A 24286-nucleotide genomic window follows, 5' to 3' on the forward strand; every position below is an offset into this window, starting at 1 on the left:
TATATATCTTGGAGATTAATGCTCTGAGGTGTGTAGGGTAAAGATTTTCTCCCATTCTGTGGGCTCTCTCTTCATGTTACTGATTGTTTCCTTTGCTGTGAAGCATTGTGATTTATTTTTAGAGTCTTTTACTGCACATAGAATTCTAGACCCACAGAACCCTGCCCCGTCACCTTGTTTTAGGATTGCAGAATTGACTATCTTTCTCACTCGAATTATTTCCAGTGAGAAACCCAATGCCAGCCTTATCCTTGTTCCTCTGTATGTAATAAGTTATTTTTTTTTCTGGATGCTTTCAAGATTTTTCTCACTGGACTGTTTTTGAGTAATCCTGGTGTAGTGTTCGACATGTTTCTTGGCCTTGGGTTCTTTGAGATTTTTGGATCTACAGGTTTATTGTTTTCATCAAATGTGGGCATCATTTCTTTGAGTAGTTTTTCTGCCCCCTCTGCCTTCTCCGAAGACTACACACACACACACACACACACACACACACACACACACACACACGGTAGATCTCTTTAAGTTGTTCCACAGCTGACAGAGACTCTTCATTTCAAAAATTCTCTTTTTTCTCTCTTTTCTATTTAATCAAGTCAACTGTGATGTCCAATTTGCTGTTAATCTCATCCCATGTATGTTTTATCTCAGACTTTGTGTTTTTTTTTTAATTCTCTAGAAGTTCAATTTGGATATTTAAACATTTATATTTTCTTTGTTCATACTCCAAAGCTAGGGACTTAGTTACAATGACTTCAATTTTCTCTTTTGGACATTTCTGACATGTTATTTTATTGGCTGGGCATTTCCCTCATCATAAAGGTCATTTCTCCTGCTTTGTGCATGCCTGATAATATTTGTCTGGACACCAGATATTATGAATTTGACCACACTGGGTGTTGGGTATTTTTGTCTACCTATAAATATCTTGAGCCTTGATTTGGAACGTATTTTAGTCACTTGGACATAGTTTGAGCCTTTTGGGTTTTGCTTTAAGATTTGAATCATACCAGCTTTGGGTGCGGGGCTAATTATTCCCCATCACTGATGCAGGACCCTTGTAGACCCTTTACCCAGTGACCTGTGAATGGACAGGACTTTCCATTTGGCTCGTAGGAGCAGGCACAATTCCCAGCTTTGTGTGGATGCTGGGCCCTGTCTCCTCTAATCTTTTTTTTTTTTTCCTGGCCCGAGTAGTTTTCCCACATGCAATATCCCAACCCGGGCTCTGCTCAGGGAGGGCCTCTCCGTCCCTTTGGAGTTCTCTCTGTCTGCGTGACATCTTCTTCCCTCGGATTCTCTGTCTCGGTCCTGTGAACTCTAATTGCCTTCATCTTCCTGGGCTCTCAGCTCTGTGTCCTCAACTCAGAGAGTTCACTGGGCTCTGCCTGGTTCCCCCCTGACCCTGCACTGGGGTCTGGAAGCTCTAAAAGACATAGGCTGGGGCAACCACAGGGTCACCTCCTCTTTTCCCACTTCTCTGGGGCCACTGTCCTTTGTGGCACGAGGCTCAGTGTTTGCAAATTGTTTTTCATGTGTTTGGCTTTGTTATTGTCTGACGTGAGAGGGTCTGCAGTCTGTCCCTCCTCTTTGGCTGGAAACAGAAGTCAGAGACCCCAAGCTGCCTCAATGCCAGCCTAACCTTAGTGCCAAGTGAAGAGTAGGTTTGGATCAGGTGTGGCAGGCCCTGCTGCGTGTCTTTGCCTCTTCACCCAGGACAGAGTGGTGTGGCTACTTGGCCATGGAAATACTGTCACCAAATCTTATTCTCTCAATAGTCAACTGAGATAATGCGGCCTTACAATTCCATCTGACAGGTAAAGAGCCCGAGACCAAAAAGGTATAGTGACCTGCTCATGGCTACCGAGAGAGTGAGTGGCAGCCTCAGAACTATACCTAGGGCCTTCTGTCCTCTGCTCCAGGGCTGGACCTGAGGCTTCCTCTCTCTTGCATGGCAAGACAGCAGTCGGGGATCAGCTCTTGTTCCTCCTCTGTGATGACACATTCATTTCCCCACTGGGGGGAAGATGAATAATCCAGGTCCCTGCTAGAAAACACGTGGAGAGCAATGCCACGACACAGCTGTGCCAGGCAGACTCCTGCCCCGCATGCTCCTGGCACTTGAGGTACAGCCCTGTGCTTTGTGACCAAAAATTGCCATGGTATGTGGGCCACATAGAAGTGTGTTTCCTTGGAAAATTTCAACAGTGACTTACCCTCGTTTCTACTAGGATCAACAGAAGAAAGGGTGAGCCTGGGGGAAGAGCCAGGAAGGAATTCAGGGCACAAACAACAGCAATGTTGGCTGTCCCTTGGGAAGCAGGCTGCTGTCACAAAGGGCATCTAAAATGAAGCTTGTGAGAGAAAGCAAGAGCAGCGGTCACAGCCACAGAGAAGTTGGCCTCAGAAAGAGCCGTGCGGCTCTGAAGTGAGTTCCTTTAAATCAAGGGTCTCACGTCCGCCTGTTCACCAGGTGTTCTGGCCACATGCAGTGGTCAGAAGGCTCTGGCCCTTTTGTGGCCTGTGAGCTCAGGGCAAGAGCTCTGGAAAGAGCTCAGGCTCTGGGAGTTGGAGGGTCTGGGATCCAATTGCATCTGTCCACTCCCAAGTCTCGGTTTCCCCATTGACTAGACAGGCCCAGGTAGGGGAGCGTGTCTCGCCAGGTGGTTGTGATGAGGCATCCTGGTGCCCCTGCTCATTCATTCCAATGTCACACTGGTGTCCCGAGAGACTAAGGATAAGGGAATGGAGCGGACCGTGGAAGCTCTAGTCCAGGAAGTGTGATGGAGAGCTGTGACTGAGGGGACAGAGACCCCCCTGTGACAGAAGAGGAACAAAAGGTGAAAAATGAATGAATTAGACTAGAGATGACGGTGGGGACAGCCCCACCCAGACCCTAGGAGAGGGCCTGGCCACTATGGGCTGGGGGCAGGTGGAAGATAAGAGGAGGTGACATGTGTATGCAGGTCTAAGAAGCTGCCAGCAGCGAGAGAGTCGGGGGTAAGTGGGGGGGAGTAAGGAGCGAGAGGACATGGGGAGCCCCTGGGGACTGCCGGGTACTGCAGGGTGCAGTCTTTGCTTCCAATCCTGGTCTGCAGCCTTCAGTAGCCATGGCCCTCTGCTGGAGTTGGCCTCAGAGGTCCCCTGCTCCCGGGATCCCCAGAGCCCTCACTAAGACACAAAGCGCACGGAGAAGTTGCATGCAAAGATGCCCAAATCAACAGCATTCTCTTCTCTAAAGAGGGTGCTATGGGACTTTACCTTGCTTTCTGTCCCCCCCCCCCAAGTCTTCTGCAACAAGTATATCTTAAGATCTTCATGGAAACACCAAAGTGGGCCCTTGGGGTTGCTGTTGGTCTCTTTCCCACCCCTGCGGGTCCTGCCCCTCCCACTCTCTCCCCTCCCTAGGGGGCGCTGTGCTTTTGCTGATCTCAAATAGGCCTGGTCCCCTTGCTTTCCCCCAGGCTTCTGGCAATTTCCACTTGCTGAGTTGACCTTGCTTTCCTGGCACCTGGGTTCTTCACAACACCCTCCCTGGGAAGTTCTCAGTCTACATCTGGGTTCCACTGGAGGCTGCCCTGTTTTGGCCAGAATAAAAGCAGAACAGCCCCTGGGCATGTGAAGGCAGTCTTTCTCAATGGTCAGAGCCTAGGCTTGGTGGACAGTGATCTTAATTGCAGGCTCTGCCACTTTCCAGCTACAGTTTTATTTTCTGTCTTTTTTTTTTTTTTTTTTTGGTACTGGGGATGGAACCCAGGAGTGCACTACCACTGAGCGACATCCCTAGAATCTTTAAAATATTTATTTTGAGACAGGGTCTCGCTCATCAATTTGTAATCCTCGTACTTCAGACTCCTGAGTCACTAGGGTTCCAGACAGGTGACCCAGTGCCTGGTTGGCTTCCAGTATTTTTACCTGATTAGACTCAAGAGGGCCACCTGAGACAATGGGTGTGATGAATCTAGAAAGGTTCTGGACTCTGGAAATAATCGTATTGATCTTTGGCAGACTTCCAGAGTGATGTCCCCCGACTTCTCTGTCTCCTCTGAGAGGAGACAAGGCCCTGCTGTCCTCCTCCTAATGAGGCTCTGAATGGGGCTCAGCCCACACTCTTCTCCTTCATGTGCAGTCAGCCAGTTCCAGAAACGCCCTTGGGGAAGGGGCAAGGCAGAGTCTCCCTGCCACCCTTTGGGTCATAGAAGCAGCTGCCCAAAGGTGGTGATGGGTATGGATGCTTGACCTCCCACTAACCTTGGCCCAGGTGGAAAACCACCCCCAGCAGGCTTTTTGGTGGAGATTCAGTGGGCTCAATTCAGTTCAGTTCAGTTCAACTCAACAGGGTCCCAAGTATGGATTCAGCACAGCGATGAGTGCTGGGCATGGGCGGCAGTAAGTCTCAGTCTCAGAGACAGACATGTGGCAAGTCAAAGACCTGGAAGTGTTGTACCTATTGTCTTAACTGTAGGATAGACAGGCGTGACTCCTTAAACCTGAGAGTGGGACATTCCAGTAACGCAGCCTAGAAACTGGGGACATCAAGGAGGGAAGAGGAGAGTATGATTTCTGGAGCCATGGAATGGTTATGGACAGCTGTCAATCAACCAACCTGATCAACTCAATCCAGTCTAACTGAAGCCCATCCAACCACTGAGCTACTGGAACCCATCCACATGGGTAGAGGGCAGGCATGGTGACAGGCACCGCTGGAACCTACAAACTCTTCAGTGACCTTTTAAAAGGTCGTGTCTGGTCCTAGATCTTGGGATAGGAAGGATGCACTTTTTTTTAAATGAACTTCAAAAAAAAAGACAAAAATCTTACAAAAGTTGCTTTTCCAAAAACAAGGGGAGTTTCAGACCTGCAGGACTCTCCTTATGACCCCTGCAGGTGCTGGGAGCAGAAGTAGGGTCTGGTGGAGGCTGTGAAGGTCTTGCAAGAGTATTCTAGGGGGACCCCAGGCCTCCCCCTTCTTTGTGTGAGCTTGTCTGGTGGCTGTCAGATCATGAAATTTATTTGTAAAGAGCTAATACAGGAATACACAAACACATTCTTGTTATAAATATTCTAAGGATCCAGAAAAAGTGAAACATCTTTCTGCACAATTCTGCTCCTTCCCCTGAGCAGCTTTTGGAACAGTCTATACCTTTCTAGAATTTTTCTGTGTGCTAATAAGCAGACGTGTGCACTTAGATCAATATAGTTTAGCGTGCAGGTACTTTTAATACAAACGGGACCACATGGTACTCATTGTTCTGCAACTTGCTTTATTTTACCTACCAATAAGTCTTGGAAATTTTCCCCAAGGGACCCTCAAATCTTTCTTGGCTGGCTTAATTGTTGCTGAAGTTTGGGGAAATTAATACACATCTTCCTTCCTTAATTTAATCATCCTATTGATGAACAATTTAAATTGTTCCTAAATTTTTGCTCATGCAAACTGTGCTGCAGAAAAGACCTTTTTGCCTGTGCTCCTCAGCCTGGGTGTGCATGCTTATGCATTTCTTGAGGGCTGATTCTAAGAAGTGGATTGCTAGGTTGAGGGAATGCATGTTTTTAGTTTCAATGGATCCTGTCAAATTTCCCCCCATTCCTTAGCTCAAGGCCTCTACCAGTTTAAATTCCTCTCAACAGCGATCTCATCTGTCCTTTCCAGAGAAGGGTGGCTTCTTTGCTGTCCTCTTCTGTTTGTCCCTCTGTAATCATCCCCCAGGCTCTCCTGATGCAGAATTTGGAGCGATCAGACCTACTGATTATGTCTGCCTTGTATACCTAATCAATCCACCGGTTCACAGTGTTAGGCTCTGTCCTAGTGGCTGCAGAACGCTTGCCTTCAAAGGGCATTCTCTCTGTGGATGGAGGAAGACCTGTGTTCCACTTGTATCATCAGGTCCTTTTATATTAATAGGCAGTTGGTCACTGCTTAAATGTTTTCAATGCCAAAAAAAAAAAAAAAAACCAAAACATAATAAAAGGGTGGGCTGGAGCGGGAGAGAGAGTGAATCTCAATAGGTGACAGACCAGAGGTGCTGTGGGGATAGAGAGGTCTAACAGATAAGCTCCAAGATGGCCTAGCCCACAGGAAATGATCACCGAGGCTGTCCAGCGGATCTGTTGCAACATAAACAGATGCAGGGACTTGCTTCTCTGGCCCTGATAGCTGGGACACAGTTATTTTCAAGCACGAAGGAGGAGGGGGGGAGGAAACAGGAAAGAGATGTCTTTTTCAGGTACCCTCTTCCCCTGCCCCTGTCAAGGGGGTGTGACAGCCAGGAGGACTGTTCATATTCTTTCATTCATTAGGGTTGATATCGCTTAAAGTTTTGCTTATGATTCTTTATCCTTCCCAGTGGACAAGAAAAAGATGAAGCTGTTTTTAGCCTATGTACAGGAAGAGTTCTCCATGGATTTTCTTTTCCCTTATATATATATAAAAAAATAGAAACCAAGGCCACACTGTTGAGGGTTCAGATAGCGAAGTGCTCGTGAATCAAAAGATAACATGATACTGGGCAGCAGGACCCAACCAAAGAATGTTCTGATTTATTAACTTGTCTCCCAGGTAAGATAAAGTAGGTGAATCAATAGACATTAGACCTCCTTTCTTCTGCCTGGTCCAAGGAGGAAATAAGCCACTGAGAGATAAGCAACCAGCTTTTGATGTTTGGAGCCGATGCAGAGGGTGTGGGAGTGTAGGCTCTGTCCCTGTGGACCCCAGGGAGGGTGGGCGCCACAAAGGTCGAGACTTGGGACCCTGGCTGGGGCTGCCATGTCAGTTAGTGCCATTTCTAGCACATCATTTTTTTTCCCCCATGTGTACAATAAAAGGATCTTTGACCCCTTTCTTTCATTTTTCGTTCCTGGTGTTAAAGATTGTTTAAATTCAGTTACATCCTATCTGAAGGTTAAGCGGAACTGACATGGACTCTAAATTATTGAAGTGAGCCCTCAGAGAACATTCTACAACATTCCATCCACTCATCTTTCCATCTCAGAATGGTAAGAATGGATATTTTCCCCTGAGAAGTGGACAGTGTACCAGGGGGCCTATTACATAAACAGATAATAGCTCTTAATCCATTGACGGATTGGTGATTGATGGATTGGCTGCCTTCTCTGCTGGACTTGAAGCTCTGAGAAGAACCAGGCTAGCCTTGTGCATTGCTGAACCTCTAACACAGTACCTGGGACATGGTACAAGTTCAGCCAGTGGGTCAGCATGAAATGACTAAGGAATAGCCCAGGAAGGAGGCGCAAAGCTTGTGGGCGGGCAGCGTGTGGATCAGGGGTGTGCTGGCTACATGGAGTTGGGATAGGATATGGTGGGAGGGGCTAGCTGAGCCAGGATGTGGAATTCAGACTTTATTCTATGAGTTGGGAAAGACATTGATGGGTATCCAGGAGGGTGTCAGGATCTAGTTCTCTCTCTCCTTCCCTCTCTCTCTCTCTCCCTCCCTCTCATGCATTCACTTATTCATTGATTTCAACCAATACAATTTATAAAGCATCTTCTCTAGCAGCATGGAACAGGCTGAGCTATAAATACAGAAATAAGAGTGTTAGCCTCAAAGAGTTCCCCGTCTCTTAGGAGGGATAGATCAGTAAACAAATGAACATAACGTGTAGGTTTTGGGGTACAGAGCCCCAACGAATACTCCAGGGTGGCCGTCTGGAGGAAACACATTTGGGCTAGTCGTGCGGGAGGGACACTTAGGAGTTAGGTGGAGAAAGGGTGGGAGGGGTGCTGCTGGCAGAGGGGGAGGAGTGAGCTTGCGATGCTCAGAAGCAACACGTGGTGCGATGTCGCTGGTGTGCTGTGTGGGAGGTGGGAGGTGGGGCGGGGAGTGGAGTGAGAAGCTACTGGAAAGGGAGGCGGGAGCTGGACCAGGAGAGTTTGAGGAGATTCCTGGGCTTCATCCTGGGGTTGATGAGGGAGGCAGGTTGTTCGTGGTGGTTTAGAAAGATCTCGCTGTTGCAGAGAATGGACTGGAGAGGGTCAGGATGGGCAGCGGGGAGACCAGCAGGGCAGCTGAGGATTCATGAAGAAACGAGTTGGAGTAGTGCTTGGGGGGCCATGTTAATAATAGCTAGCATTTATTGGGTACTTACTGTATGACAAGAACTGTTCTCCAGGTGTTAGGTTATGAACTCAGTCCTCTAGTGACCCTCTGAGGTAGAGGACACCATTATCCCTCTTCTGCAGATGAGGAGAACAAGGCTAGAGGCCAAAGGTCCCAGTCAAGAAAATAGGGATTTGTCCTCAGGGTATTTACAGGATTGGGAAATCTAGAAGGAGCAGCAATATTGGGATGCAGATGTGGAGCCAGAGAAAGAGGGTGAGTTTGGTTGAGACTGTTGATTTTAGAAGTCCATGGACTCCGTGGGAAGAGGGAGTTCAACAGCACCTGGATCATTAGGTCTAAAGACATCTGAGCTCTGGGGGTGCCAACCTGTCAATCATGGGAAAGGGTAAGCTCTTTTAAGAAGGTGGGTAGACACAGGTGGTGTCCTATAGTGCCCCATATATATATAGACAAGCAGGGAAAGGATTGCTTATGGGGGGGAACTAAGACAGAGAGGGCCGAGAGGTGAGAAGCAAGACAAGAGGGGTCTCGGGGTGGGCGTGGTTAATAGTCCACATGCTGCCAAGACCCCAGGATGGATGAAGTCTGGAGTGTCCTTGCCAACAAAGATTTCATGGGTGACCTTGGTGCAGAGAAATTTTCCAAGAGTGCTGGGAAGTGAAGGGAGGGGAGGAAATCCACCCAGAGTGAGTACAGAGATCTCTTTGGAGACTGTTGGGAAGGAAAGGAGGGGGAGAGCCTGCAAGGTAGTGGCGGGTGAGGTAAAGAATGCTTTTCTATCTTCCTAAGTCTGGAGCGAATCTTTTGGGATTCATCCTTAGATTCTTCCAACAGAGCTGGGCACAGAGCTCATGTGAGCCCATCAGCAATTACTTTTAAGAATGTTTCCCATCCCTCCCTCATCCCCTATCATCAACTCCCCCTTCAGAAAAACAAGATCATATTGTATAGGAAGAAAAAAAAATGGGTGAAAACCTGACTCTTGGCAAGACCATCTGGGGATCTAAAGATATTTCTACTTTAGAGGCTGAGTGGTAATAAGTGATTAAATAGCTATGCTAGTAGATGCTTAATTGGTTCTTATTTTCAGACTATTTGTGGAAAACAATGTACCCTCTAGATGTGGAGGGAGTGGCCCCACAGCAGGCTGTCTTGCCTTCTGGAACATTCCCAGTATTTCAATGGGGTGGAACTGGCTACTGCCTATATTTACGTGGCTCCTGCTTTGGCAGTTGAGAAGCCACTGAAAGCGTGTGTAATAAACCCTGTCTTCTCCTTTGGGAAGCAAACCGACACAACAACTGGGCAAACCTCCCTGACTAATGGGGATCGTGAAATGCAGATATTAAGGACCGTGGACCAGCTGTCAAATTGACAAATGAGGCTTCTCTTTTGAAAGGCACTTTAGGAAGTTGAATTGGAAGCTTGAGAGGAGCGGAGCTGTCCCAAGCAGGCTGCAGGCAGTCCACCCGACAGCTGGGCTTCTTCATCAGGGGCTGGGGCTGGAGATCTTGGGAGCCACGGTGCGAGGGCCTCCAACTGTTGGAAATGTGGCTGAGCTACCCTGAAGGCAGAGGCTCAGGTTTCTGCAGGCACCAACTGTGCCCAGACATCCTGCTAAAGACCCAAGCGTGGCTGGTGGGACATAAGCCCTTGTGTTCTCCTTCATTTACAACCTCCATCAGGCTGGTGAGCAGCCGCTGGGTGCAGGACTCTGGGCTTTCTTGGGGCATGTGGGATACACCCAAGTAAGCAACCCCCATAAAGTCTGGCTGTGGATGGGGCACGCTTCTCGTTCCAGCTGGTTCCAAGCAGGCAGCGGAAGGGGTTCTTGGTGAGAATGAGATGCCTCTGGCCAGGAACGTCCAGTCCTGGGGTCCTTGTGGCATTTCTGAGAATATCAAATATAAATCCAGGGCCATCTTTTCTGGGGAATTTCCTGAAGAGTGAAACCACCCACCCTGGATTTTTCACAGGTATTCCCAGGCCTCTCAAGGACAAGCAGGGTGACAAATAAATATTTGACGAATACCTAGGCAAACACGTGGCACACAAGAACTACCACGATGCCCTTTGAGGAGGGGACAGGAGAGGATGAAGGACTCCTGGGAGTCCCACCAGGATCAGCAGTCACCTTCAATTAGGAACAAAGAGTGTGACTGCCATGATGTCACTGTGAAGACAGCTTGGCACGGTGGTCCTACCGCAGGAGAGCCCACTCATTTAGTTCTCCCCAAGTTTCAGAGTTCTGTCCTGATTCCTGGAGGTGTCCTTCCTCTCTCATCTGTATCAATGGCTTCCAGATCGGCATCTCCAACCCCAACTCCTTTCATGAGCTTTTGATTTGATTTGGGTCTCAAGTTTGTAGATAGAAATGACATCACCATCGACCACAGCCTCGCTGAACAGCCTCAGGGAGAAGGAGAGCTCTCCGGGAAGGTTTTTAAAATTTGTTCTTTTCAGACATACGTGACAGTAGAGTGTATTTTGACACATTTTACATATAGGAAGTATAACTTATTCTAATTAGGATCCCATTCTTGTAGTTGTACATCAGGTGGAGTTTCACTGGTGGGGTATGAACAGAGGAAAGCCAAGTCCAGTTCATTTTACTTTCTTATTCCCATCCTCCTCCCTTCTCTTCATTTTTCTTTGTCTAGTCCACTGAACTTCTATTCTCCCCACTCCTTATTGTGTGTTAGTATCTGCATATCAGAGAGAACATTTGGCCTTTGATTTTTTGGGGGAATGGCTTATTTCACTTAGCATAATATTCTCCAGTTCCATCCATTTACTGGCAAATGCCATAATTTTATTCTCCTTTAAGGCTGAGAAATATTCCATTGGTTAATATACATATTATATATATAATATATATATCACAATGGAGATATCTATATCTATATCTATATCTATATCTATATCTATATCTATATCTATATATATATTCACAGTTTCTTTATCCATTCATCTGTTAACGGGTACCTAGGTTGTTCCAAGGCTTAGTTATTGTGAATTGAGCTACTATAAACTGATGTGGTTGGGTCACTTTAAGTTCTCTGGGTATAAACCAATGAGTGGGATAGCTGGGTCAAATGGTGGTTCCATTCCAAGTTTTCTAATGAGTCTCCAGAGTGGTTGCACCAATTTGCAGTCCTACCAGCAATGTATGAGTGGAACCTTTTCCCCCACATCCTTGCCAAAATGTTCAACTTCTCTAGCAATTAGAGAGGTGCAAATTAAAACTACACTGAGCTTCCATCCCACTCCAGTCTGAATGGCAATTCTCAGGGCATATTTTAAGGGGAGTTTTGGTGAGGTTGGGGAGGCAGGGAGAGCACACGTGTGCAACATGAGGCTCTCTTTTCATTATTGCACCAACACACACTTCTTGAGCTCATCTATGAGCAAGGCTCTGGGGATATAGAATCCAAAAGACACAATTCTCGTCCTCAGGAAGCTCCCAATCTAGGGTGAGAAAGGGGCTGATGAAGACCAAAGAATGGATCCACAAGGTAAGTCAGCCTACAAGGAGGGAGAACAACAATGTCACGCTCTCACTTGGTTCTGTGCACCCTCCAAGGCAGAACCAGGTCTTGCTTATCTTCTTTCTTCCAGAACATTTGATGCTCGATGGATACTGTGGAAGGGATAAAGGAATGTACCCAGCATTTCAGAGAACAATGAACTGCTCTCTGGAGTGTGGCAGAATGGGACAGGGAAGCCAGAGTCTTTGAGCAGCAGCATCTGGAAATATGAATAGACCTATGCCAAGTCAATGAGCCAAGGGAGGAATTGTGGGCAGAGGGACAGTGGGCGCCCACATCTAAGAGCCTGGAGCATTTGGCAGATGGTTCTGCATCATTGGAATGAGGGGTTCATGCAGGTTAAGCACAGGCAGATGACAGGGCTGGGGAGGTGAGTGGGGCATTGGGAACCATTCTAAGGGGTTTGGGTTTGTGCAAGTTATGGGCAGCTCTGGAATGTACGGGTTTTAAGTCAGGTAGAGATGTGACCATTATATGGGCTGAAGAAGGGACATGACCAAGGAGGGTGGCCACAGCCTATTTCTAGAGTTTTAGGGGTGCTATCCACTCATCTTCCTCTTCTCACTAATAGGACCCCAAGTTCTACCTCTCAGAGCTGGGGAGAGGTTCACCTCCTGATAACAACATCCCACACCATCTGGCATATGAAGGACAGAGCCAGCAACTGGTAGAGCAGAGAGCGGGTGCCATTTCCAGGTGACCCCCGTGTCCTTGAGTGGACACAGGTAGGGACCCCCAGGCTGTGAATGCTGGAGGCCTTTGGAGGTCATCTAATGGAGTCCTTTCATTCTACAGGTGGGAAAACTGAGGCCCAGGGAGAGGGTGACTTGTCCAAAGTCCCATGGCATGATCAGGATTACCATCTAGGACTCTGGTAAGTTTGTTCTTTGCAGCACTGGGCAGTCTCGTTTCTTTGAGCTCAGGGTAGGAAAAGAAAATGTCCCCCAGCCAATCCCTCTCTGCATTAGCTCCCAGTGCACCGTCCCAGAGTTTGCCTGGATTACAACCGTGCAGTGTGGTGGACCAGAAAGAACATGGGCCTGGGAACCTGATAGACTTGGGCTCAGAGCCCAGCCCTGCTGCTTCCCCAGCTACGTGACCTTGAGCAAGTTACTTAACCGTGCAGTTTCATCATCTGGAAAGTGGAGATAATGCCTGCCTCATGGGGCTGTTGAGGGGGTTTAAATGAGATAGTGCCTGTCAAGGGTCTCTGCCGCCTGGTGCCTGGTAGGTAGTGCACGCTCACTTCATAGCAGCTATTGCTATTCATCCATCCCCCCGGAGTTCTGTTTCTGATCCCAGTATCTTGCCCTGTGCCTGTGTCTGATGGTGGAGATTCTGGGCTTATGCAGGGGCTCTAAGTGCAGCAGGGCTATCTAGGGGAGCATTTCTCAGGTTGTCCAGGAAGGCAGGGGCATGCCTTGGCTTAATTGGGTTCAAGGAAAATGCAGATTTAAAGAGCAATCTCTGGGCTGGCTTACAGCTCAAGAGCTTTTTTTTTTTTTTTTTTTTTTTTTTTTTTTTTTTTTTTTTTTTTAAATTCACAAGCCCGTTCCTTTAAGGCACCAACTCCTCTTGGGGGCTGTTACTCTGGAGTCAATTTACCCAACACAGTTCACACAAGCTTCTAGGCAAAGGCCTTCTTCTCCCCACTGTCTTGTCACCCGTAGCCTCTCTGAGCTGGAGCTGAGGTGGCAGAGCCTTGGATGGAGAGCTTTGGAGCTGCCGTACTTCTCCAGGTGCCACAGATTCTAAGAAGCACCATGATTGTAGGTACCAGCAAGAAAAAAAATAGAGGTCTGATTGTAAGATCTGATGGATTGTAAATCAAATCCTGATTTCTGAAGTGTCAAAATGTGTCTGAACAATCAATGAATTGCAATGTTGAATACCAGGGCCAGCCGGGGAGAGATTCACATGGGGCAGGACAAGGACATACAAATGGGCTTCCCATTATCTTCCCCTTTATTAAAGAAAACACTGATCTGTAGGCTCTGGGAGGGCAGAGACGGCCGGTTTTGTCTGCCGTGCATCCCCTGACTTCTCTCATAGTAGGTGTTCACCAAATATTTGCAGAATGAATAAATAATACAAGTCCACATTATCAAAGACATGGAAAAATCAGGAAAGAAAAATGAATCATTCATAATTCCCCCACGGTGGGTATTTTGGCTTATTTCCTTCAAGTCTTATTGCCTATGAATATGCTCTTTTATATACGTGTAAACATAATGTATTATTAGATTTAGCTCTGGGATGTGTTTTTGTATTTCTCCATTAATATGAATGAAATGATGAAATGAGACGATGCGGAAATGCTTTGAAGACTGTAAAATGTTTAACAAATAACTTATTATTAGTTAGAATAATCATAGAAATACTCCTATGAATGAGGTTGATTTGCTGAGAATATACTTCAAAGCAAACAACGCATCGGCCCTCTGCAGCTGGGAATCTATTCTGCTTCTTCATCCTATTCACCATGGGGAGTCCCTCTGTTTCATAGTGGAGAGAGAAGCAGAGACTTACAGCTTCTTAGAAATCATCCAACTTCCCACCCAGCCCAGAAACTTCTTCCATATCACACACGGAGGATTAGCAGGGGTCGGGGAAGGAAGAGCTCATCTCTCAGGCTGATGAACAAGAGCAGCCTCCATGTACTTCCTTCTTGGCAACCTTCATAACCCTTCAAGTTTCCAACACGGCTGTTTCACATACTCTGTTCGCCTTTAGCAAAGTAGACACCGGCCAGACAGCACCCCAGGTCAGCAGTGTCCGGCACATTCCATAAGCCACCAAGTCAGGCTAGCCTCAGACAACTCAAAAACTGACTTTAGCTAGTCCAAGAATTCATATGCATGTTTACTGGTCTAACCTCGGCCTGGTTCTTGAAAGGATGTGGCTTGCTCACAGCACAAGAGAGCCCTGACCAAGTTCCCTCTTTGACCACGCTCCAGCCAGGCCTGTCTAGCCTTCTTCTCCACTGGCTCTCAACTTTGGCCTATGAAGATTGGAACAAGCACTTACATAATTTCTAGTGGCTCAAAGACACATCCCTAGGGTGACACCAGACCCCCACTTAAAGTGCCTGTTGGAGAAAACTCAAGGTTGTCAAAAGGTTGTATCATTTGCTCCAGCCAACACCTGAGGCCAGGACCTCTGTCGCCCAGCCTCTGTGGGAGGGTGAGAGCCTAACTTCAACAAGTGCCAGTCAGCAGACCCACATGGGTTCCCCATGGACCACACCCCTTTCTGCTTTTTGTAAGTTTCTGTTCAAGCCTTTCTGGGCCCTCCCCGTCTCCCCTCATTCCCCCTTTAAGCACCCAGTCTCCTCTATAAAGATCCATGACTCACCTGTACCTTCTCCCCTATTGCAATGGGGCATGATGGAAGGGGATCTGCTTTTACCACTTCGACGAGTGTCTGGCTTTGTTTATCTTGGACAGGACCCAAGAGCCTACTGAGTCTAAGAGCTCAGACTCCGGGCTCACCTAAGCTGCTGCCCATCTGCGCGCCTTTATTAGGTAATCCGTGTTCTTATTATCCCTGACTCTCAAATCCTTATCCTTCAACTCGCCTCCTGCCGTCTGCTCTGTGCCCTTCTTCTTCGTCCTCGAGGATACACTTTTCTGGTTGTACTGTTGAGTTTCCACCTTGCCCACCTATAGATACCTCCATTTTAGCTGATGCCACCTGCCTCAGTCTTTGGGGCCCAATTCACCTCCCAGCACCCTTGCCCCTGCCTCGGAGCTGCCATCCCATCCCCAGGGGCCTCAGTGGAAGGCTGACCTTGGCCTTTATCAACTGCCCAGACATGTGTACAGACCACGGTGCAGGAGCCTCCACCACCCACAATTCCCCAGAGACTCAAAAAATATAGCTTTCTTACAGATTTGTAACCAGCCTTTAATGCAGAATATCGCTTTATAAAGTGGCTGAACAGCTGTGATCAGTAGCAGATGAAAGATGGCAGATGAGCCAGATTTTCAAAACAAGCTCCTGTGTTCTCTGTGCACATCTTTCCTTGCCACTCTTGTCACCCTCTCCCAGGCGCTCCCTATCTCCCAGCTCAGAGCCAGCACCTGCCACCCTGTGCTGAACTCACTGCTCAGAGCCTCTCCCAATGAATCATCTTGGATGACCCGGCTGAGGCCTCCGGCACCGTCGCAGGCTCTCTGATTTTTATTCTAGGCAAACCAGAAGACAAATCTCCGGAGATAAAAAAGGAAACAGTGCCCAGGTATCTCCATCGTCCTGCTTTGAGACATCCCCCCTATGGAGAGTTGGTGAAGGTGTCCCCTCTGAGATGTAAAACCCACTTCAGAGGTGAGGCGGTGCCAGCCCTCCCTCTGTGAACCGGTAGAGTCCACGCAGCCATCCTGGGGCAGGTGGGGCCCTCCCCAGAGCTACATCAAAAGGCAGGTAGGAGCCCGTGTACTTAACTTGAATGGGGAGGGACACTGCCATTCCTTTTCTTTTTATAGGTCACTTTGAATTGCATTAGAAACACAGTGATGAGACTATCAAACCCTGGTTGGCAGTTTTCCCTTAATATCCATTGGCAAAAAGAAAAAAAAATTACTTTTTTAATTTAACGCACTCAGAAAAGTCTACTGTGACAGAATGTTCAGGGAAAAAAAAAAGAAATTCTCAACCAATTCAAAGTAGTAGAAAACAAGCCAAGCTTTCCCTGAGACCCAGTTTCAGGAACCGACAGGTGGTGTGGGAGAACTGGAGATGGAGGTTAACCAGCGCATTCCTCCGATTTCAGGGTGACGCCCTTTACAGAGCCAGCTCTGTGCCACCTCCTGGGTGGCAATTTCATTTCTCCTCCTGGTGCCTCGGCGAGTGGCCGGAGGAGGCTGAGGACCACAGGTCTGGGGGAGCCCAGGGGACTTACCCTCTGCTCCTGTGTGGCCACAAAGGTCTGGAACCCTGGAGCCACCCCAAAGCCCAGCTCTTGGATGAAAGGCGGCTCGGACTGACTGTGGATCTGAACTTTCACTCCCGCTTCAAACGTCGTTTCCTCTGAAAGAACAAAGAGGGACAGAGCCGTGGGTCAGTGACAACAGCTGTTCACGGAGTCCTGGGGTTGAAAAGCTCCAGGGGATGCCGAAAGTGTCAGGTGGGAGGTGGAATAGTGGTTCCCTGAGATGTGCACATCCTCATCACTGGAGACGGAATCTGTGACCCCACACAGCAAGAGGGACATGGTGGCTGGGACTCAGTTCAAAGTCTTGACACAGAGAGACCGTCTTGGATTATGCAGATGGCCCAATGCAATCATGGAGGTCCTTGAAAAAGGGAGGTTGGAGACTCAGAATCAGAGAGAGAATGGAAAGAAGCAGGGCTGCTGGCTTTGAGGACACAGGAAGAGCCACAAGCCAAGGGATGGAGGCAGCTTCCAGAAGCTGGAAAAGTCAAGGAAGTGGATCTCTTCCTAGAGCCCCCCAAAGCTGCACAGCTCTGCCAATAACCTTGATTTTATTGAACCTAGCGAAACCTGTTTTGGATGTCTGAATCCTCATATAACAAAGTTGTGTCGTTTGTGCGCACTACATTTGACGTACCCTGTTAGAGTAGCTATGGGAAGCTAATGCAGGGCAAGTAGGTAGCCAAGTCTTTGCTTCAGTCGCCAAATCTGTAGAATGGGATTACAAAGCCAGTAATGGGTAGGTCTTTGACCAAATGCAACTCCCTCCCAGCCTCTTGGGTAGATTCTTTGAAGCTCTTTTATTTAATTTACTAACTTCTCTCCTGGACTGGGAGCTGAGGGAGAGACTATCAGGAAGAAACCATAGCAGTGGAAAGGAAAGTCCAGGGCTGGCCCCCTGGGTGCTGCAGGAGAGAGGCAACTAGAGCAGAAGCCCCTGCCCCTTCCTCTCGCCCTTGGGCAGGAGAAATGGCCCGTGGCAGTGGGAGGTGGCAGTGGGTGGTGGAGCCTGGCTCACCCACTATGTTCTGCTCACAGTTGGTGGGGCATGTGCTTAGGGGATTACATCCTCCTTTATTGGACCCTGCTCTCTGTCCTACCCTCTCTAAATAGCTGCAGAATGGGCTTCTGAAAATGCAAGCCCAACAGCTCTCTCTCTGACTTATCAGGAGCCCAGCTCCTTAACATACCCCTGGTCCAGTTTTGCTTTGGGTAGCACCCTGCTTTGGGGCACCCTGTGTCCATGCTCTCGGGGCTATCTGGATTAGTTGTCACTGGTCCCTATTGGGTACAGATGCATGTGCACCACCTTCTGTCTGGGATGTCTTTCTGCTCATCTAGTCATTGCTGTCACTGAAGAGTCAGTTCCCGGCCCTGCCCCCAGCATCCCCTTTCTCTTGCTCTGCTGTAGATTCCATACCTATACTCCAGAGCCCCTCCCACTCCCTGGGACCATCCTTTCTCTGACTGGCCTCCTCCATCAGCTGCAGCATCCTGAGGCCAAGTGCTGGACTTTCCCTCCTGATTTCAAAGGTCCTGCTCAGGGCCAGGCACAGTGGCACTCAGGGGATGCCCGTTGAATGACTCTGAGAGATTTGGAATCAAACCTCACTATTAATCATTATTAATGGGCAGGGTCAGTCTGGAGTCCAGATCAAGAAATGTTGTCAAAGGAAAGAATGGAGGAGAGGATGGGTAAATTCAGGAATGAGAGAAGATGGAACAGGGGGACATGGAGGGAGGGAGGATGTACTGGGGTTATGGTTTGGGCACACCAAAGCTGGCACAGAAGAGAAAGGCTGGATGGGCAGGAACCGTAGAAACCACGGGAGCTACCAATTGAGTCAGGCATGGGTAGACTGAAGCTGGGAGAGAGTCCAAGGTCAGGGGGGTGCATGGAGAGGAAAGTCCACTAGGCAGACAGCGCCAGGGGAAGGACAGGCAGGGCTTTCACAATTCAGACAAGGAGTCCAGCAGTGGCGGACACTGAGTATCAGGAAAAGAGACCCTGGGCCAGAATATGGCTTTATCGAGTGCAAGAGACTCCCAGGAGATCTGGGAATACATTCTCCTTCCCAGCAACAGAGCTAATTGTTCTGCAATTTGTTTCCGCTGACCAACCATCCAAACTCCCATTCAAACATCGCTGGGCAACTGTGGTGTGTGTCACTGTCTCCTGTAGATGGTGAATGGACTCATTGCCCTGCTCCTCACCTCGCCCAGGGCCTGGCACACAGGTGGAGTCTCTGTGAAGGTTTTTAGATGAGGAAGGACTTCAGGAGAGGGAGGACTGGGTGGGAGAAGGGGATCGGGTGGTTAGCTTTCAGGGGCCGTATTTTCTAACATCTGACCAAGAGAGGGGTGAGGATCTGATGAACAGGCTCAAAGTGGAGAGGGATGAGCGCGGCATGATGTGGAGATCACAGGGACACCTTTGCTGGGAGGAACCGAAGGCGCGTTCAGCCAGCCGTGGGAGGGAACTGGAGAGGTGCCCAAACTTGTTTTCCAGAGATAGTAGAAGCTGTGCGCGTGTGCTGTACAACCGAGCTCAGGAAACCTTAGAACCAGTAAGACAGCTCGGACCCAGAGCTTACAGGAAGAAATGAGAAACGAAGCCTCTTGGATGCAGGCGCTGAGAGTCACGGGCAAAACAGACCGCGAGCTGCCAGAGAGAACCGCCAGAGGCTAATCAGGAGGGGTTAGGGATTTGAAAGAGATGCTAGCTTCTTCCAGAAGGATCAGTGGTAGGGGAGAGAGAGTAAAATCCTAAAGTAACCGCATTTCTTTACAAATGTCCAGCGATCGCATGAAAAGAGCCAAGGTGATGGGTAAAGTTTCTGCTCTTTCTAGAACAGCACGGTCCAGGGGATCTTTCTGCAAAGAAGGAAATACTCTGGAACCTGTGCTGTCCAAAGGGGTAGCTATGGGCTGTGACATGGCTAGTGTCATTGAGGAACTGGAGCTTTGGTTTTCATTAAATCAAATGAATTCAGCCCACGTGGCTAGTGGCAGCCTTGGACAGCACAGTTCTAGAATATCCAGCTATGAAGCAGCCCTCTCAGCCCTGCAGGAGGGATGAGGACTCCACCATCTTGCCTTCCTAAGTGGGTGCCCCTGAGGGTGGCTTGTCACCTGAAGGTGACTAGGTGGGGTTCTGAGCACAGAAGCATGCATATTCATGGCCAGACCGTGGTGGCTGCAATCCTGTGTCCCCTGGGTGTTGCTTACCCTAGGTACTTATTCCAGATAGACCTTGCTTCTGGTTCTTGTTGGAACTGCCCCTGGCTTCCATCTATGGATTGTTCTACAGGTTGGTTATGAACCGCAGGCCCCTAAATCGCTGCCCTCATACCCCCAATTCTCATCCATTTCCTAGACATGGCAAAATTATTTAGAGCCAAGTTATTACACACATACTGCTAGATCCAAAGGGGACCTTAGGTTACCTACCTCAGAAGTTCCCAAGCTAAGATGGCACATTAGAATCATCCAGAGTGTCCAGAATTATGATTGCTGGGATTCGCCCCTGGAAATTCTGATCCAGTCTCTCTGGGTGGAGGGAGCCCAGAGATCTACATTCTCAGGAATTCTGAGGCCAACCACATTTGGGCCAATAGTGATTTAGTCCACAAAAGGGAAACACCTTGTTTGTTGAGGTAAGTCAGGAGCAGAATAAGGACTCGAAGCCACATCTCCTGATTTTTAGTTCAGTATGTTTTCTACCCCACAAGGAGTGTGGTCCATTTAATGCAAGCAGATGTCCTGGTTCATACCTCTGGGGTTCTGCAGGGGGAAGGAGGAGAGGGAATATCTCTTTCATTGTCATGTCCCCTAAATCCCCTAGCACAGTGGCTGGCACAGAGCAGAGTTCTAAAAACACAGAATGAAGCAAATGAGTGCAAACCTCCTCTGTGTGGGTCTGCTCTTGCCTGCCCTTTTATGCACTGGGTATCTGCCAGGGTTCTGATTAATCCTGGGAAATGCCAGCTGCCCGTGACTCTGGAGAGGTAGGTGAGGCTGCACATAGGACAGCAACAATGACCGTTAATGATAACTGGTGACACCTACATAATTTGCGGGCCCTAGTACAAAATGAAAATGTGGAGCCCTTGTTAAAAATATCATTAAACAATATTGTTAAAAATCTATTTGTAAAAAAACCAAATTATTATAAAAAATAAAGAAAGGATTTCCATATGGTGATCACACAGCGTTAAACCAAGCTTATGGTCCTTCTGAGCCCGGGGGGCCCTGTGTGGCTGCCCTGGTAGCCTGATGGGTGCTGGACAGATTGTACAAATCCTCCTATGACTCCCATCATCAAATGCTTCAACACTGAATTCCTTCAGAAGAGTGCAGGCCCCTGGTGCAGTGAAGGATTTGTTTACACATCATGAACACCAGGATCCAAAGCCCCAGAGAGAGGAGAGGGAGCCCAGAGACAAGGAAAGCTGTTGCACACATGGCGTTAGGAGCCCCTGTTAATTGAGACTAAACTGAAACCCAGACGGCTTCACAGGCAAGACCGTGCGGAACCAAGAGGAGGGTGGTGCAGCCAGTGCCACCTGCAGCAGCCAAGTTCTCCCACGCTCTTCAGGAGCGTGCTTGAGGTGAGACCTGCCTGGGGAGGGGTTCTCTGTGCATGCAGAAAGGATTTGGGAGCTCTGCTGGAGCAGAGACGGGAGCGTTGGGCAGAATGCATAATGGGGCAGGGAAAGTACATGGCAATAAAAGAAGCTTAAATCTTTAATCTTTGCAAATTACAGGAAACACGCCAAGGAAATAAACACTGGAGAGAAGGAAGAAGAAAAGCTTCTCTGTAAAGCCGGGGGAATTTTCTAGGCTCAGGCGAGGGATGCGTTGATACAAAGCAATCTTGTTTGGAACAAAGCTGACTTGATAACAATGGCCAGGTGAGGGGCTCATTTGGGAGCAGTGGACAGCAGACAGGGGATCTCACAGTACAGGAGGGGCCCTGTGCAGGACGGCTGCTTTCTGCCCCTCCTCTCCCAGTGGGTCCCCACTCTCAGTCCATCCTGGAGTCTGACTTGCAGGGACAGTGTTCATGGATTGCCTTGTCCAGTAGCTTCTGGTTGGCATCAGTTAATGGTAACCCAGGTAGGAAACTGGACGGGGAAAGGACAGTCAGGCTGGGCTCTGAACTCAGCCTCTCAACTCGATTTTCTGGGTCACTGTGGGTTACTGTCACTGGGTTGAGGGGCTTGGAGGGAGCTCTCCGCACTGCTCTCCCTCCGGCTTCTGGTACCAGCTCTGTTTCCCTGTCCCTAGGAGTGGTAATGGCTCTCTCTGCCTTCAGTCCCAGGATGCTGACCACCCTGGATCAGTTTCCCAAGCCTTGCCCACTCCTTTAAATTTTTTTTTATGAATGAATAGTAATTATATATAATAGTGTGATTCATTATGACATATTCATACATGCACAAAAATAAAATGCCCATAATTGATCAATTTTATTCCCTAGCATTTCTCTCCTTGCTCTGCTCTATTGGTTTTCCTTCTATTTCCACTAGCCCCGCCCCTGCCTTTTCCCTCTCTAGTTTCCCTATGTGGGAGAAAACATATGACCCTTGACTTTCTGAGTCTGGCTTATTTCACTTAGCATGATGTTCTCCAGGTCCACCCATTTTCCTGCAAGAGACATGATTTCATTCTTCTTCATGGCTGAGTAAAATTCCATTGTGTATATGTATCACATGTTCTTCATCCATTCATATGTGGACAGACATCTAGGTTGGTTTCATGACTTGGCTGTTGTGAACTGTGCTGCCATAAACATGGATGTGCATGCGTCACTATAGTATGAGGACTTTAACTTATTAGGCTTAACACCCAGGAGTGGTAGAGCTGGGTCATGTGGTGGTTCTGTGCCTGGTCGTTTGAGGAACCTCCACACTGATTTCCATAGTGATTGTACTAATTTACATTCCCAGCAAAAATGTCCAAGAGTGCCTCCCCACCCTGCCCCCCATATCCTTGCCAGTATTTATTGTAATTTGTATTCTTGATGATTGCCATTCTAACTGGAGTAAGAAGAAATCTCAGTGTAGTTATGATGGTCATTTCCTTGATTACTAAAGATGTTGAAGAATTTTTTTTTCCATATGTTTGTTGGCTGTTCATAGTTCTGGAAGTAGTCTTCCATTAACCTCTTCTGGTAGCACCTGGTTTGAAGGTGCTGTTCATTTCCTGCTTGGGTATAGATTGGTACTATCCTATGGGCTCTCTCTTAGCCTCTGAGAGACAGCAGAGTCCCCTTTGTGGTACCATTTGTGGAAGGACAGCCATTACACATGAGGATGCTCAGGGAAGAAGACCTGCCACCTGTGGGGGCACACCATGGTTCTCACAGCATATTCTTACACTGGCTAAAAACCACCTGCTTATGGATTTCACCCCTGGTCCTAGCTCTACCCCATCTTCCACTACACACCCCTACAAGGATCACCCCAGAGAGGAGCACCTTATTCTGAAGAGGCAGAGAGGCATGCCTCTCCTACCTGGAGGGTCAGAACCACAGAGAGCCTAGGACAGGTGGTTAAGTGCTTGGGGTCTGTCCAAAAAGAAGTGTGTGTGTGTGTGTGTGTGTGTGTGTGTGTGTGTGAGAGAGAGAGAGAGAGAGAGAGAGAGAGAGAGAGAGAGAGAGATAAAGAGAAATTGTCTCTGAAATGTACAGACATTGCTCTTATTTCTTTTGTCCCTAAAGCATTTTCTGAGATGCTGCTTTGGAGTTCATGGAAACAAGAAGAAAGAACTGGCCCCGGGGAGGACCAGACATGGAGCTGGGTGCTTTATATCACTCCACGTTGGCTCCCTCATTCACTGGACTGTGTTATATTAAGTGTGTGCTGTGGGTGTGTCCGCTGGTCAAGGACCAGAAGCCCAGCAGCAAACCAGGCAAAGTCTCTGTCCTCAGGCAGCCCACATTCAGGCTGCGGAGACAGGCTCCATACCGGGACATGTGTGCCATTAGGCCAGCAGGGCAGGTGCTGGGGGAGGGGACTGGGCCAACACTGCTCTCTTGGATGGGAGTCAGGCACCGCCTTCCTAGGTGACCGGGTTTGTATGGTAAACCTGAATGAAGGGAGCAGGTGACCCACGGATGACACAGGGTGAGAGGGGACAGCAATGCCGAGACCCTGAGACAGGTATGCATCTGGCCCATTTTAAGAAGAGCAAGGAGGCTGCAGTGGCATGGCCTGTGGTCAGAAGCCAGCTGATCATTTTATTAACTCCTCATGTGGGCACCACCATTTTACTGAGGGATACACAAAAGTCTCAGAGAGGTTATCTTGCCCTGGCCACACAAAGCAAAACTAAAGCAGAATCTCTGTCCACTTGGCTCCACGGCTCTTTGCCTTCCTATATGAGTCCCCTTGAACAGATGCTCTGTGTTTTTTGGTGCTACTGGCCCCATTCTGCATTGGGTAGGGAACTTTCGGGACTTTGCAGGACAGGACCTTGAGCCACTGAGCTTTGAATCCTGCCTGGAAGATGGCAGACAACAATCTTGGCAGGGGTCTGGTAAGTTTTGGGACTTTTCCCAGACTCCACTGTACGGGATTTCCAGTCATCCAGAAGCTGATGTCAAGAGCTCCCCTGTGTGACACAGTTATCTTGTCTCACATTTTGCTCATCTTACAGAGGAAGAAACCAAGTTCAGTGAAAGTTAAGGACAGATTCCTGGCTACCTACAATTTTGGAGC

The 24286-nt window shown here is 48.4% G+C and overlaps 1 protein-coding gene across 2 annotated transcripts in view; it reads right to left on the reverse strand.

The window, feature by feature from the left end:
• Asic2 (acid sensing ion channel subunit 2) overlaps positions 1-24286 on the reverse strand; it is a 1047776-nt gene that overhangs the window by 46304 nt on the left and 977186 nt on the right. For both annotated transcript variants that reach the window (XM_077800931.1, XM_026388903.2), the window contains exon 3: positions 16530-16657. In XM_077800931.1, the coding sequence (XP_077657057.1) occupies positions 16530-16657 (128 nt within the window). The remainder of the gene's footprint in view (positions 1-16529; positions 16658-24286) is intronic.

Source organism: Urocitellus parryii, chromosome 7 (assembly GCF_045843805.1).
Source record: "Urocitellus parryii isolate mUroPar1 chromosome 7, mUroPar1.hap1, whole genome shotgun sequence".
In the NCBI taxonomy this organism is placed as follows: Eukaryota; Metazoa; Chordata; class Mammalia; order Rodentia; family Sciuridae; genus Urocitellus; species Urocitellus parryii.